The sequence below is a fragment of the Hoplias malabaricus genome, chromosome 16, assembly GCF_029633855.1.
Source record: "Hoplias malabaricus isolate fHopMal1 chromosome 16, fHopMal1.hap1, whole genome shotgun sequence".
NCBI classification, from domain to species: domain Eukaryota; kingdom Metazoa; phylum Chordata; class Actinopteri; order Characiformes; family Erythrinidae; genus Hoplias; species Hoplias malabaricus.
Window position 1 is genome coordinate 870,356 of NC_089815.1, and position 13,200 is coordinate 883,555.

At 46.8% G+C, this 13,200-nt stretch overlaps 1 protein-coding gene across 1 annotated transcript in view; it reads left to right on the forward strand.

The window, feature by feature from the left end:
* The window catches only part of arnt2 (aryl-hydrocarbon receptor nuclear translocator 2), a 79,705-nt gene that overhangs the window by 32,071 nt on the left and 34,434 nt on the right, over positions 1-13,200 (forward strand). Inside the window, exons 8-11 of the mRNA XM_066647958.1 lie at positions 348-413; positions 5,371-5,456; positions 9,006-9,082; positions 10,331-10,465. Coding sequence (XP_066504055.1) covers positions 348-413; positions 5,371-5,456; positions 9,006-9,082; positions 10,331-10,465 — 364 coding nt within the window. The remainder of the gene's footprint in view (positions 1-347; positions 414-5,370; positions 5,457-9,005; positions 9,083-10,330; positions 10,466-13,200) is intronic.

Consider the following 13,200-nt stretch of genomic DNA (forward strand, 5'->3'; position numbering starts at 1 on the left):
AAAGCTCTACACAAATAAATCGGACTCGACTTTGGTTCTCAGCGGCGCTGAGTGGACGTGACATTTTGTTGACGGCAGGAGTTTGTTTGGATGACATCACAGCGACACTTAAAGTCATTACGCTCACTTTCGATCGAGGGCTGATCTGTAACGAGTCGACTCTGGGGTCGAGAGGAACCCGCCAACTTTCTGATGAACTCCATCACCAGTCACTGAGCTGTAAATCATTTTGGGATTTCCTGGACGCTTGGGCGGCCTGTGGTTTGGAAAAGCAGAGAGAGAAGGCTCTAGAGTGTTTTTGGTGTGTGTAATATTTGATTTTATTTGGTCTTTTCTGCTGTCTTCAGGTGTGGCAGTGCCCCTCTGGATCACATCTCCCTCAACCGACTGTCCAACATGAGAAAGAGATACAGGTAAGAAGCTCTCTCTCTCTCTACCTCTCTCTCTCTCTACTACCTCACTCTCTCTTTCTCTCACTCTCTCTCTCACTCTCACTCTCTCTCTATCTCTCACTCTCTCTCTCTCACTTGCTCACTCGCTCACTCTCTCTCTCTCCCTCTCTCTCTACCTCACTCGCTCACTCTCTCTCTCTGTCTCTCACTCTCTCCCTCTCTCACTCACTCTTTCTCTCTCTCTCTACCTCACTCTCTCTTTCTCTCACTCTCTCTCTCTCACTTACTCTCTCCCTCTCTCACTCACTCACTCTCTCTCTCTCACTCTCTCTCTCTTTAGGTCTTCACTCTCTCTCTCTTTAGGTCTTCACTCTCTCTCTGCTGTCTTCAGGTGTGGCAGTGCCCCTCTGGATCACATCTCTCTCTCTCTCTCTCTCTCACTCTCTCTCTCATTCACTCTTTCTCACGCTCACTCTCTCTCTCTCTCCCTCTCTCTCTCACTCTCTTTCTCTCCCTCTCTCTCTCACTCTCTCTCTCTCACTTGCTCACTCGCTCACTCTCTCTCTCTCCCTCTCTCTCTACCTCACTCGCTCACTCTCTCCCTCTCTCACTCACTCTCTCTCTCTCTCTCTCTCTACCTCACTCTCTCTTTCTCTCACTCTCTCTCTCACTCTCTCTCTCTCACTTGCTCACTCGCTCACTCTCTCTCTCTCCCTCTCTCTCTACCTCACTCGCTCACTCTCTCCCTCTCTCACTCACTCTCTCTCTCTCTCTCTACCTCACTCTCTCTTTCTCTCACTCTCTCTCTCACTTACTCTCTCCCTCTCTCACTCACTCTCTCTCTATCTCTCACTCTCTCTCTCTCACTTACTCTCTCCCTCTCTCACTCACTCTCTCTCTATCTCTCACTCTCTCTCTCTCACTTACTCTCTCCCTCTCTCACTCACTCACTCTCTCTCTCTTTAGGTCTTCACTCTCTCTCTCTGCTGTCTTCAGGTGTGGCAGTGCCCCTCTGGATCACATCTCTCTCTCTCTCTCTCTCTCACTCTCTCTCTCTCACTCTTTCTCACGCTCACTCTCTCTCTCTCTCTCTTCTCTTTCTCTCCCATGTCATGTTTATTCATATGGAAATGTTTTATTACTAAATGTCTTTGATGTAATATGTTTTTATTCGCGAGGAAATAAATCTCCATGAGAGTGTTTATTTTGCCTTTTTCAGTTCAGATGATCGTCTCACGGCCAACGCTAACACATTTACTTTAATGATATAATAAACGACTAATATTAATCTGATTATGGCGATTGTAATCAGACGGTTTGTAAACGACGAGCTTCATTATCGTGATCTGGTTACACTCGCACCGTCACAGGAGAACACCCCCTTCAGTCCGGGGTCTTTTAACTCGGCTTGGATCTCCACGACAAAGACAAACAGAACCTCGATGAACCTGTGAAGAGTGGGAAACAAACAAACAATGACAGGCTTCATAACTCTTATGAGCTGAGGCAGTACACCACAGCCTCAGTAATGCCCCAGCGTACGGGGGCAGAGGACAGTCACTCAACAAAAACCACAGCCACGGAACTGTATGACCACTACACACATGAACCAGGCCCCTGAGCTCCCCACCCCCTGCGCTAGGAACACTGTGCCCACTGCTGAAGCCCCCTGAGGGGCTCTACTTTACAGGAGACAGAGAAAGAGTCATTTTGGAGCGTTTCTGTTGTTTATTGATTGAGAATGAAGCAGTAACATGTTTGTCTTTGGACAGCGAATGTATTTTATTTCAGCTTCGTTTATATTTACATTATTATTGTATAATAGCTGTATATTTTAGCTATTTATTAAAGATGAATTAATGTCATAAATCCCATTTTAACTCAAAAACGTAGAGATCTTTAACTTTCTTTCTGCAGACGAGAATGTAACGAACCGAGGCGCAGTAGTGGACTCTAAGACCCCTGCTGTGCTATGGCTCTTCTGATGGTGCGTGATTTACGTTGCCATGGCGACTCCACTGTCAATCATCGGGTGTTGTGACCCGCCCTCACCGAGCTCTACGAATAAATATACGTTAAATACTCCGTGATATTTATTTACAGCCGATGAACTCTCCGCGGCTTTAAAACGAGGAAATATTGGACAGGTTTGTGACGAGTGTGTTCTGAGTGAAGGGTGGTGCTACAGGGGGATGGGCTCTGACTGATTGCTTGGTGTTAGATTTTACATAGAGTCTCTAGGTTGTAGACTGTTCCTTTAAGTGGTTGTTTTGCCCACTTCTGCGTTCCTTTAAGTGCTTTCCTGGAAACTTCATCCTGAGAATCTCACAGCAGGGGTTTCCTTATTGTCTTCTCCGAATCTGCCCTTTTAACCCTCGCCTATACAACCACCCCCATATGTCACACAACCTGGACACGGGGAGACGTGTTGTTTGAAGCCCGTGACAGCTGAGGAATGTAGCTTCATCTGGGTCAGATCTACCCCCGAGACTGGTTTTCTTCACACAGATTAATGCTAGTCCAGGACCGGGGCTGAAGAGGTGTACGACTGTAATGGAGGGCCTCCTGACCACAGAGAGCTCAGAGCTATAATCAGGATGCTTTTACAGCTGAAATTAAACGTAAATTGAATTCCGCGTGTATGGATGTGGTGTCAGTTTAGATGTATATCACAATGCGCTCCTATGGAAATACGAGGAGGTGGAGGATGAATAATTGATAAATAATGGATCTGCTGAAGTGTGCAGTGGAAGAAACAAATTAAAGCCATGATTCGGCCAAAAATCTAATTAGCGCGGTTTTCCCAAACGGACCGGGCGTGTTCGGCACTGCTCTCTGTGGAAAGGTAAGGATGACGTTCAGGTTTTTGAGAGACTACAACTTCAGCTGCACCATGTGTTTTCAGCAAAGGACTTGGAGCAGTGGCATTTGGAGAAAAAGAAACCCGAACTCCTCCCCCCCCACTGTCTGCTTTTGAGAACTTGCCCCTTCCTCAGCTACAAACTGCAAAAAACATGTCAATATTTAATTTACTACCAGCGTGTGCATTAAAAATCAAGTTAAAGGTGTAGTTCACGATTATATATAGGCTCTCTCTCTCTCTCTCTCTCTCTCTTTCTCGCTATCTCTCTCTCTATTTTTCTTTCTCTCTATCTCTCTGTCTCTCTCTCTTTCTCTCTTTCTCTCTCTCTCTATCTCTCTCTTTCTTGCTGTCTCTCACTCTTTTTCGCTGTCTCTCACTCTATCTCTCTATTTTTCTTTCTCTCTCTCTCTTTCTCTCTTTCTCTCTCTCTCTCTCTCTCTCTCTCTCTTTCTCTATTTCTCTTTCTCTCTCTATCTCTCTGTCTCTCTCTTTCTCTCTTTCTCTCTCTCTCTATCTCTCTCTTTCTCACTGTCTCTCACTCTTTTTCGCTGTTTCTCACTCTCTATCTCTCTCTATTTCTCTTTCTCTCTCTCTCTCTGTCTTTCTCTCTTTCTCTCTCTCTCTCTCTCTCTCTCTCTGCTCGTGGCAGAGGCATCTGTTGTTGTTTTATTTAACAGAGAGACTCCAAACATTGAAAAGCACGAAACAAAATGAGGATGTTGCTCTATTCCTGCTGAACAGGTTGTTCATATTGACACATTTTTGCTGTTTCAGCTCATTTAAGGTGGGAATGTCTCCAAAGTCAGGACACCGCTAACTGCATTAGCGACAGCGCTACAAAACTAAACAACTCGAGTTACAAACGAGTCTCTGTGAGATTTCAAACAGTGAATAAAACCTTACAGACAAGTTACACTTCAGACACGTACAAACAATGGTCATTATTCTCCCTCAAACACACTGTTCCACCTTAAAAAAACGTAGAGATTAGAGCTGCCTTTCCCCACAGTCGTAGCTGTTCCCTTTAAATCATCCTAATTATCCAGTGTGTATCTTTTACTTGCTACAAAATAAAACAAAATAAAATAAAAAACAGCACATGGTGATAAGAGCTTCTCCTCTTTTCTGCTCATATGAACAGAACACACACACACACACACACACACAAATTGTAATTAGAGGCAGTGAACACACACCCATCGCAACAGACAGCCACTGTGGCACCCTGGGAGCATTTGGGGGTTGGGTGCCTTGCTCAAGGGCAGCTGTGCATGTTGAGGGAGGAGGAAACACTCTGTATGGCCATTTTGCGCAAAAGGTGCTCTCTATATAAACTTGCCCTGCCTTGCCTTACGATCTAGGGATCAGATCAGCAACTGAGGTCTTCTTTTTGACCACATCCTGCATTCCTTCTGAGGCATAGAGCACTAATACATAGTGTATTCCTCTTTTGGGCTCTTCCTGGATGGCTTTACATTAGCTGTTGGAACATTGCTGTCTGGATTTGATGGCTTTCCACCACGTAAACCTCAGCGAGGTCAGGTGCTGATGATAGATGTTTAGTTCTGGATCCCAGCTCGTGGACAGATGGAAACCTGCTGGATGGAGCTTCTGTTAGAAGTGTTTACTTCTCCGTGACGAATGTGAAGCATCACGTCTCACTTTTAACAGCTTTATCCAGTTCTAACTCAGACGTGTACCCTTCCCCTCCTCCAAGATATTACAGCTCCAAGGCAGCACCATGCTTTCTAGCTTTAATCCACCGTTTCTTTGAGCGGTTGTGGCCCGGCGGATGACTTTGGCTTCTTTTCCTACTTTCTGCATGTCCATAAATCTGCTGTATGGGCGGCTGTCATTTTCGGGGCTGTTTTGGGTGGTACGAGGCTGTGGAATGAAGCGGGGAGGATGGATTGAGTGCTCGCTGCGGAACGGTGTTTCTCTGAAAGATAAAATGCTTCGGGGGGAACACGTCTGAAGACACGTTTCCCTCTTCGGAGGCTGTTTTTGAAGCGCACGCTCGATTTCCTAATGGATTTTTGGGAGAGGGTAATCCTTCTGTGACCTGTATGGTGTCTAACATACGGCTGTGTGTGTGTGTGTGCTTGAATATTTTAGGAACGGTCTGGGTCCCTCTAAAGAAGGAGAAGCGCAGTATTCTGTGGTACACTGCACTGGCTACATCAAGGCTTGGCCACCAGCAGGTATTTATTTATTTGTTTATTTACACCTTTATTTACACTTTATTACTGCTCTGTATGCCCCTATATTTATATTTCTAGTTGTATATAAACACATTTTCAGACAAGAGCCAGCACCATCATTGGTATCATCCATTTAAAGGAGCCATCAGTCATTTTCTCCAATGCATCTTTTTGAGGTTATGACACTTCTGTCATTGCACTGACACCTAGTGGCCGGGTGGTGTCAGAGATTACGTACTAAACCTGATTCTGTGCCGAGCACCGCTGCCCCTATGTGGAGGACCCCCTCTATGGAGCATAAATAGTTTCCCTCAGGAAGAGCAAGGGGACTTTGTGGTGGTAAAAATGGCCCGCCGCTCCTTTAAGGCACATTCTGTGCCGCGTCTTCTCGCAGACGGCCGACTCCTTTGTGTCCGTTTCTGTTTCTGGACGAGGGATTTCGCTCCTCTGCCAGAAGAATGAGGAATTGGCCGCTCGGCTGAGTTGGACTGACTGGGGCAGTGGGACAGGCTGCAGCCGCAGAGTATCCCAGAGTTCAATGGGATGTTTTAAGGCCCTCACTGGCCTGGAATTCCCATCAGCCCCCAGCAGGTGTGTTTTGGGGGTGGGGGGTGGGGGGGGGGGGGTTTAGAGAAAGAGCTGGGTCACTAAAGCAGCTCCAAAGATATGAAATCCAGTCCATTGCTTTGTGTCTGTGATGGATCAGTGTGTGTGTGTGTGTGTGTGTGTGTGTAGATTAATCACACATGTTTCTTTTCCTGTTTATGATCCCCTCCAAAAATAGCACATTCCTCCGCTGCGCTGTCATGCTCCTCTGATGCGAGCTGGGACTAAATGTCCTGAGCAGTGGACACACTCCTCCCGCTCCGTTAACGGCCTCCAGACAGGAGGAACAAGTCATTTCTGACCTTAAAAATGCAGCTAACAATATTTATGAAATATTTTGGAAGAGTTTATCCTCCACAGAGCGCCCGCCCACATGGGTTTAAAGCTGAGGTCACAAGGGTCACGGAGTAAAATCCAATTCATTTGAATTGAATGTGCTGCAGTGGCTGATTTCACACGGCGACACTTCGTTGCATGCGGCCGATGGATTTGCTTGTTGTGGCTGTGGGGACCTGAGGGCCACTACTGTGCAGCACCGCACTCTTAAAAATCTCTTAAAAACGGTTCTACAAGGGTTCTTTAGTAAAGAAATTGGTCCAAAATATAACAGCGAACACTTGAAGAACCTTTAGCATGATTAAAGGGTTCTGTGCATTGTGAAGGGGTTCTTCAGATTGATGGAGAATGTGCTGTAGATGGTTCTATACGGCACCTTTTAGGAAAGGGTTCTATACAGCACCAATTTTGATACGATTTCAAGCTTGTTACAGTAGAGAAACCCAAGCCCTTCTCTAAAAGGCTGCATACAACCATCTACAGCACATTCTCCATCAGTCATCAGCAGAATGTTCTTCTCTGAAACATCCAGGCCACCAGGTGTCAGTATAAATTATATTCTTATGTAAAAATGATGTAATTAATGTTCAAGTTCATTAGAGGTTTGTTAAAATATGTGCGTGCTCCCGACGCCCAAGTCTTAGACACCTTAAATACGCTGCCTACTGAGATACCTTAATCTGGCATTGAATCATACCTCAGCCGTGAAGGCAATCCCATGATGCAACGCAAGCACAACACCCGCCTATTTCTCTATTCTCTCACAGCCAAAATAAGTCAAACTGTGATACTGTGTGACACTGAAACACTGAGGCGACGCTAGCAGCTGAGGGAAGTAAACACCAGCTGCATGAGGTGGGCGTGAACGAGACGTGATGCTGTCGCTCTCTAACTACAGCATCTCAATAATAAAGCCTCATGAGGACGGACGTCTGTTAGAACTCTTCCGACTTAGACGTCTGTCTGCGGAGTCAGTGCCCACGTAGGCAGCTCGTTAGGTTTGGGACAGACTCTTGTTTGTTTACATTAAAATAAACAGAACCGTGCGACTCTAAATGGTAGATGATTGTAGATGTACACACTGATGGTACTGTAGGGTGGCGGTGGCACTTCTGTGCGTCTGAGAGCTGTCAGTAACTTGACCTTTGGACTGCTTTAATTTGGGAAATGATTACGGATAAAGATTAGTGAACGTTTTGATGTGTATCAGAGTGACAGAGGGTTACAGCCCACCGTGAGCCCACCGAGCTGTGGTTAAGCCCAGGTTAGGCCTCACTGAGCCGGGGACACAGTCGGTCTGGGGCAGATGGTGCTGAAGCTCATTGCTATTCAAACCCAAACATCTGAGGAGTGGATGCACTTGATGTTTCTCTCTGTACGGCTGTTATTGACGACCCTGTTTATGTAGAGGCGCCCGAACATGAAAACGGACGCTCGTCTCACGTTGGACAGCAGACAAATCGACCTGCTGATTAAACAATGTGTGTTTTATGAGCGTCATCTCACTGGCCGTGAAGCCAAATGTTTTGCGAGCGCTCAGCTGTAGCTTCTCCAGCGCCTCTGGTCATTCTAACAGCGCTGGCTTCTGCCAACTCTTTGTTATCGATGCTCCGCTGTCCGCTCCAGCCGTTTTCAACACTAGGATTTTGGTTTTTACGCGTAACAGTCTTCTTTAGATGTCTTTAGCTTGGAGTATCTCTGTGTTTGTCGCTCACGCTCGCTCCTCCAACATCTTGCATTATTATTTACATCTGCAGATGATCTACCAGCTCTTTAGTCTTCTTACACTTCAGCAGCGTGGGCTTTTGTTTGATTTATTACTTACTTGTGTTGCTGAAACGAGCAGAGGACTTTGAATCCACACCACATTTGTGTTTGTAAATAGCGAAGGGCTTTTATTATGGTATGAATCTGATGAAAAGTTGGTGTTTAATCTGGTTTTGTTCTTTACATGTTTTTGTAGTTGTTTGAGCAGAAACACAGGCTTTGACTCGCGGATACAGACCAGAGCTGGACGCTTTATCCTATAGTTACGTGAGAAAGAGACAGACAGGCTCTCAGCCGGACAGACCCAGACGGTCAGTAAGAGTCAGACGGACTGTCAGACAGGCGCAGACGGGGGACGGAGAGACAGGCGGCAGGCCCAGGTCAATGAGGACGTGAACGGGCCGACTGTCTCTCGTTCAGAATTCCCTGAAGAAGCGCCCGCGGTTTTCCGGCGATGGTGTTTACGTTACCCAGGGTTTTGCTGTTTGTTATGTATCTGAAAATTCCTGAGTAATTAAGACAAGGGAGAGCAGAGATGAAGCAGATGGTTTTCACCGAAACAATGAACATTGATGGTTTGGACGGAGCGTCAGGAGCAGACTCTCCAGTGGAAGTGATTTAGGATCCGTTCGCTTGTTTTGTATTAAGCATCTGTGGTAATGGCAGCTTTGGCAGAACAGAGCGTGAGTGAGCGTGCCATTGAGAAATTTCACATCAGCCGCATTAGCATAACTCGCCATATGCTTATTATTTACCTGTGTGTGTGTGTGTGTGTGTGTGTGTGAAGGGCATAAATAAGACGTTCATCAAACGATTGTTTGGAATTGGTTTGTTTTTCAGGGATGACTATTCCTGAAGAGGACACAGAAGCCGGTCAGACCAGCAAGTACTGTCTGGTGGCCATCGGAAGACTGCAGGTGTGTGCGCTGACCGCTAAAAGTCTGGTGCCCTCTGTTATTACCTTTCATGTGAAGTGGAGATCAGCCATGGTTGTGCTCTTTGAAATGGAATACATTATGGACGCGGGTGGTGATTTGTGTTCAGATCTCTATAGAAAACCACGAAAATGGAACAGCTGCACCGGCCAGGGTCACCGTGCACAGTGCCAAGTGTTAGAGGTGCATCCAGTTGGAGTGGTGTTTGTGATCTAGGATTAGTCACCCATCATCAGAAGCTGACCTCACTGTTGCTCTCGTGTATTTTAATCCAGAACATGAATGTTTCCTCACTGAGTTCTGTGTTTACACTCTGTAAAAAGGTCATGTGTTTGTACACAGCCCTGGCTCATGAATGGGAAAGCCATGGCTAAGAAGCGGCATCTGGAGGCATTTGGGTGATAGGTGGATGATGTTGTCTTATTTTTGCTGTTTAACTTAAGGTGGAATTGACTCAAGCCACTCTTTCCATGAAAGTAAACACAGACTGAAAGTGCTAAGAATTGAAATAACTCAAAATGCAAATGAGTTTCTGTGGTAATTCACACCAACAAGATACAGTCGCTTCTTACTCAGATACACCACTCCACCTTAAAACAGGCAGAGCTTCTGAATGAAAACAAACAGGAAAGGGTGTTTGTTTTGCTGTGAGGACAGTAATTCCCCAGAATTATCTCGTTATATCTTAGTGTAGAACGTAAAAGGACACCGAAAGGGTCTATTCCCGTGATTCGAATCCTGAACATAAACAAAAAGCCTAAGAGTTTTAATAGGGTTCCTACCACATCAGGCTTTTATTCATCATGAATTTACGTCCCTGTATTTCCAGGTTTTTGCCGAATTGAAGGCAGTTTTGGTCAGATAATTAAGAAGAGGTAGCAGAGACAGATGAAGCAGATGGCCTTCAAAAACACAATAAACATTAGGGCTTTTGATTCAAAGTCAGAAACAGATTGGAGGCTGAGAGTGATTTGGATTCTGTTTGTTCGGAAAGGATTAAAGGATGCAAACCTGGTTGGACTTTAATAAGTCATGTTTTTTTTTGCACACTGTGAAAGTACATGTGCATTTTGTTGTGCTTTGATTAAAAACATTATAAAAACATACATAAAAATGTCTCAAAAATGGTTGCTTTAATTCACAAATAACGTCAGAGAAAAGTCCTTACACGAACTCTAATAAACTCAAAGTGGTTCTCAACTAGGATTGTTCTTCCTGTCTCGCCCTCAGGTGACCAGCTCTCCGATGTCCATGGACATGAACGGACTCTCGGTGCCGACAGAGTTTCTGTCCCGCCATAATTCGGACGGCATCATCACCTTTGTGGACCCTCGCTGCATCAATGTGATTGGCTACCAGCCCCAGGTGGGTATTGTGTAGAGTGTTGTGGGTGGTAGAGCATAGGGAGCTGTGAGATGCACTCCGTACGGTACACCTGGCTTCGCTTCACCCTACAGCTGTAGCAGGATTAAATGAGATTCATTCACGGTGGGTCCAGAGCCTACCTGGAATCATTGGGCGCAAGGCGGGAATACACCCTGGAGTCCTTCACAAGGCAACACACACACTCACACACACACATTCACTCACACACTCACACCTACAGACACTTTTGAGTTGCCAGTCCACCTACCAACGTCAGTTTTTGGACTGTGGGAGGAAACCGGAGCACCCGGAGGAAACCCACACAGACACAGAGAGAACACACCACACTCCTCACAGACAGTCACCCGGAGGAAACCCACACAGACACAGGGAGAACACACCACACTCCTCACAGACAGTCACCCGGAGGAAACCCACGCAGACACAGGGAGAACACACCACACTCCTCACAGACAGTCACCCGGAGGAAACCCACGCAGACACAGAGAGAACACACCACACTCCTCACAGACAGTCACCCGGAGGAAACCCACGCAGACACAGAGAGAACACACCACACTCCTCACAGACAGTCACCCGGAGGAAACCCACACAGAAACAGAGAGAACACACCACACTCCTCACAGACAGTCACCCGAAGGAAACCCACACAGACACATAGAGAACACACCACACTCCTCACAGACAGTCACCCGGAGGAAACCCACGCAGACACATAGAGAACACACCACACTCCTCACAGACAGTCACCTGGAGGAAACCCACGCAGACACAGGGAGAACACACCACACTCCTCACAGACAGTCACCTGGAGGAAACCCACGCAGACACAGGGAGAACACACCACACTCCTCACAGACAGTCACCTGGAGAAACCCACGCAGACACAGGGAGAACACACCACACTCCTCACAGACAGTCACCTGGAGGAAACCCACGCTGACACAAAGAGAACACACCACACTCCTCACAGACAGTCACCCGGAGTAAACCCACGCAGACACAGGGAGAACACACCACACTCCTCACAGACAGTCACCCGGAGGAACCCCACGCAGACACAGAGAGAACACACCACACTCCTCACAGACAGTCACCCGGAGGAAACCCACGCAGACACAGGGAGAACACACCACACTCCTCACAGACAGTCACCCGGAGGAAACCCACACAGAAACAGAGAGAACACACCACACTCCTCACAGACAGTCACCCGAAGGAAACCCACGCAGACACATAGAGAACACACCACACTCCTCACAGACAGTCACCCGAAGGAAACCCACGCAGACACAAAGAGAACACACTACACTCCTCACAGACAGTCACCCGGAGGAAACCCACACAGACACAGGGAGAACACACCACACTCCTCACAGACAGTCACCCGGAGGAAACCCACACAGAAACAGAGAGAACACACCACACTCCTCACAGACAGTCACCCGAAGGAAACCCACGCAGACACAAAGAGAACACACCACACTCCTCACAGACAGTCACCCGGAGGAAACCCACACAGAAACAGAGAGAACACACCACACTCCTCACAGACAGTCACCCGGAGGAAACCCACACAGAAACAGAGAGAACACACCACACTCCTCACAGACAGTCACCCGGAGGAAACCCACACAGACACAGAGAGAACACACCACACTCCTCACAGACAGTCACCCGAAGGAAACCCACGCAGACACAAAGAGAACACACCACACTCCTCACAGACAGTCACCCGGAGGAAACCCACACAGAAACAGAGAGAACACACCACACTCCTCACAGACAGTCACCCGGAGGAAACCCACACAGAAACAGAGAGAACACACCACACTCCTCACAGACAGTCACCCGGAGGAAACCCACACAGACACAGAGAGAACACACCACACTCCTCACAGACAGTCACCCGAAGGAAACCCACGCAGACACAGAGAGAACACACCACACTCCTCACAGACAGTCACCCGGAGCTGGAATCGAACCCACAACCTCCAAGCCCCTGGAGCTGTGTGACTGCAACACTACTACTAATACGAGTTTGATGGAAAGAGCTGCATATACCAACAGACCTCTGATGTTATAACAGAGAATATACAGAGATGATGCAGTTAGCAAAGATCTCAAGGCACTTTTCCTTCACTTCTTGCGACTGGTGTTTACTCCCCTCAGCTCACGGTGAACTCGAGTACAGCTCATTGATTCTCCTCCTGCATTTTTGTTGCCAATATAATCCTGTACACTCCGGAACAGACGTAACGGACAGGAGATTAAAGCTTGTTTTTCTGTGGTGTGTAAGTCTCTATTAATTTTCCGTTTATTTAATCTTTGCTCGGGCAGAAGCTGAAAAATCCAGTGTGTTTTTTTGGGGAAGTGCGTCTCCAGTTCCCGAGGTTTTCCTCGGATTTTAGACTTTATCAGAATGCTTTGACTTCCTCATCAGTGAAAGAGCTGCACCTCTGCGCCGGCGCTCTGCACCACTCCCTGTCACACCACTTTAATGAAATGCACTCTGGGGGAAAAAAAGTGTAGCAAATGTCATCTTGATCCTCCAGGCAGTTTTCTTTCTGTGGAAGGTTCAGGAGATTCACTCTGACCCTCGGGATATTACTTTATCCCTTGACAGGGTCTGCTTTTACTTTCAGATGACTTCAATATCTTTCTCAGGCTAATATCATATTTAATATCTAATGTATTAACAGTCCCACCCATCA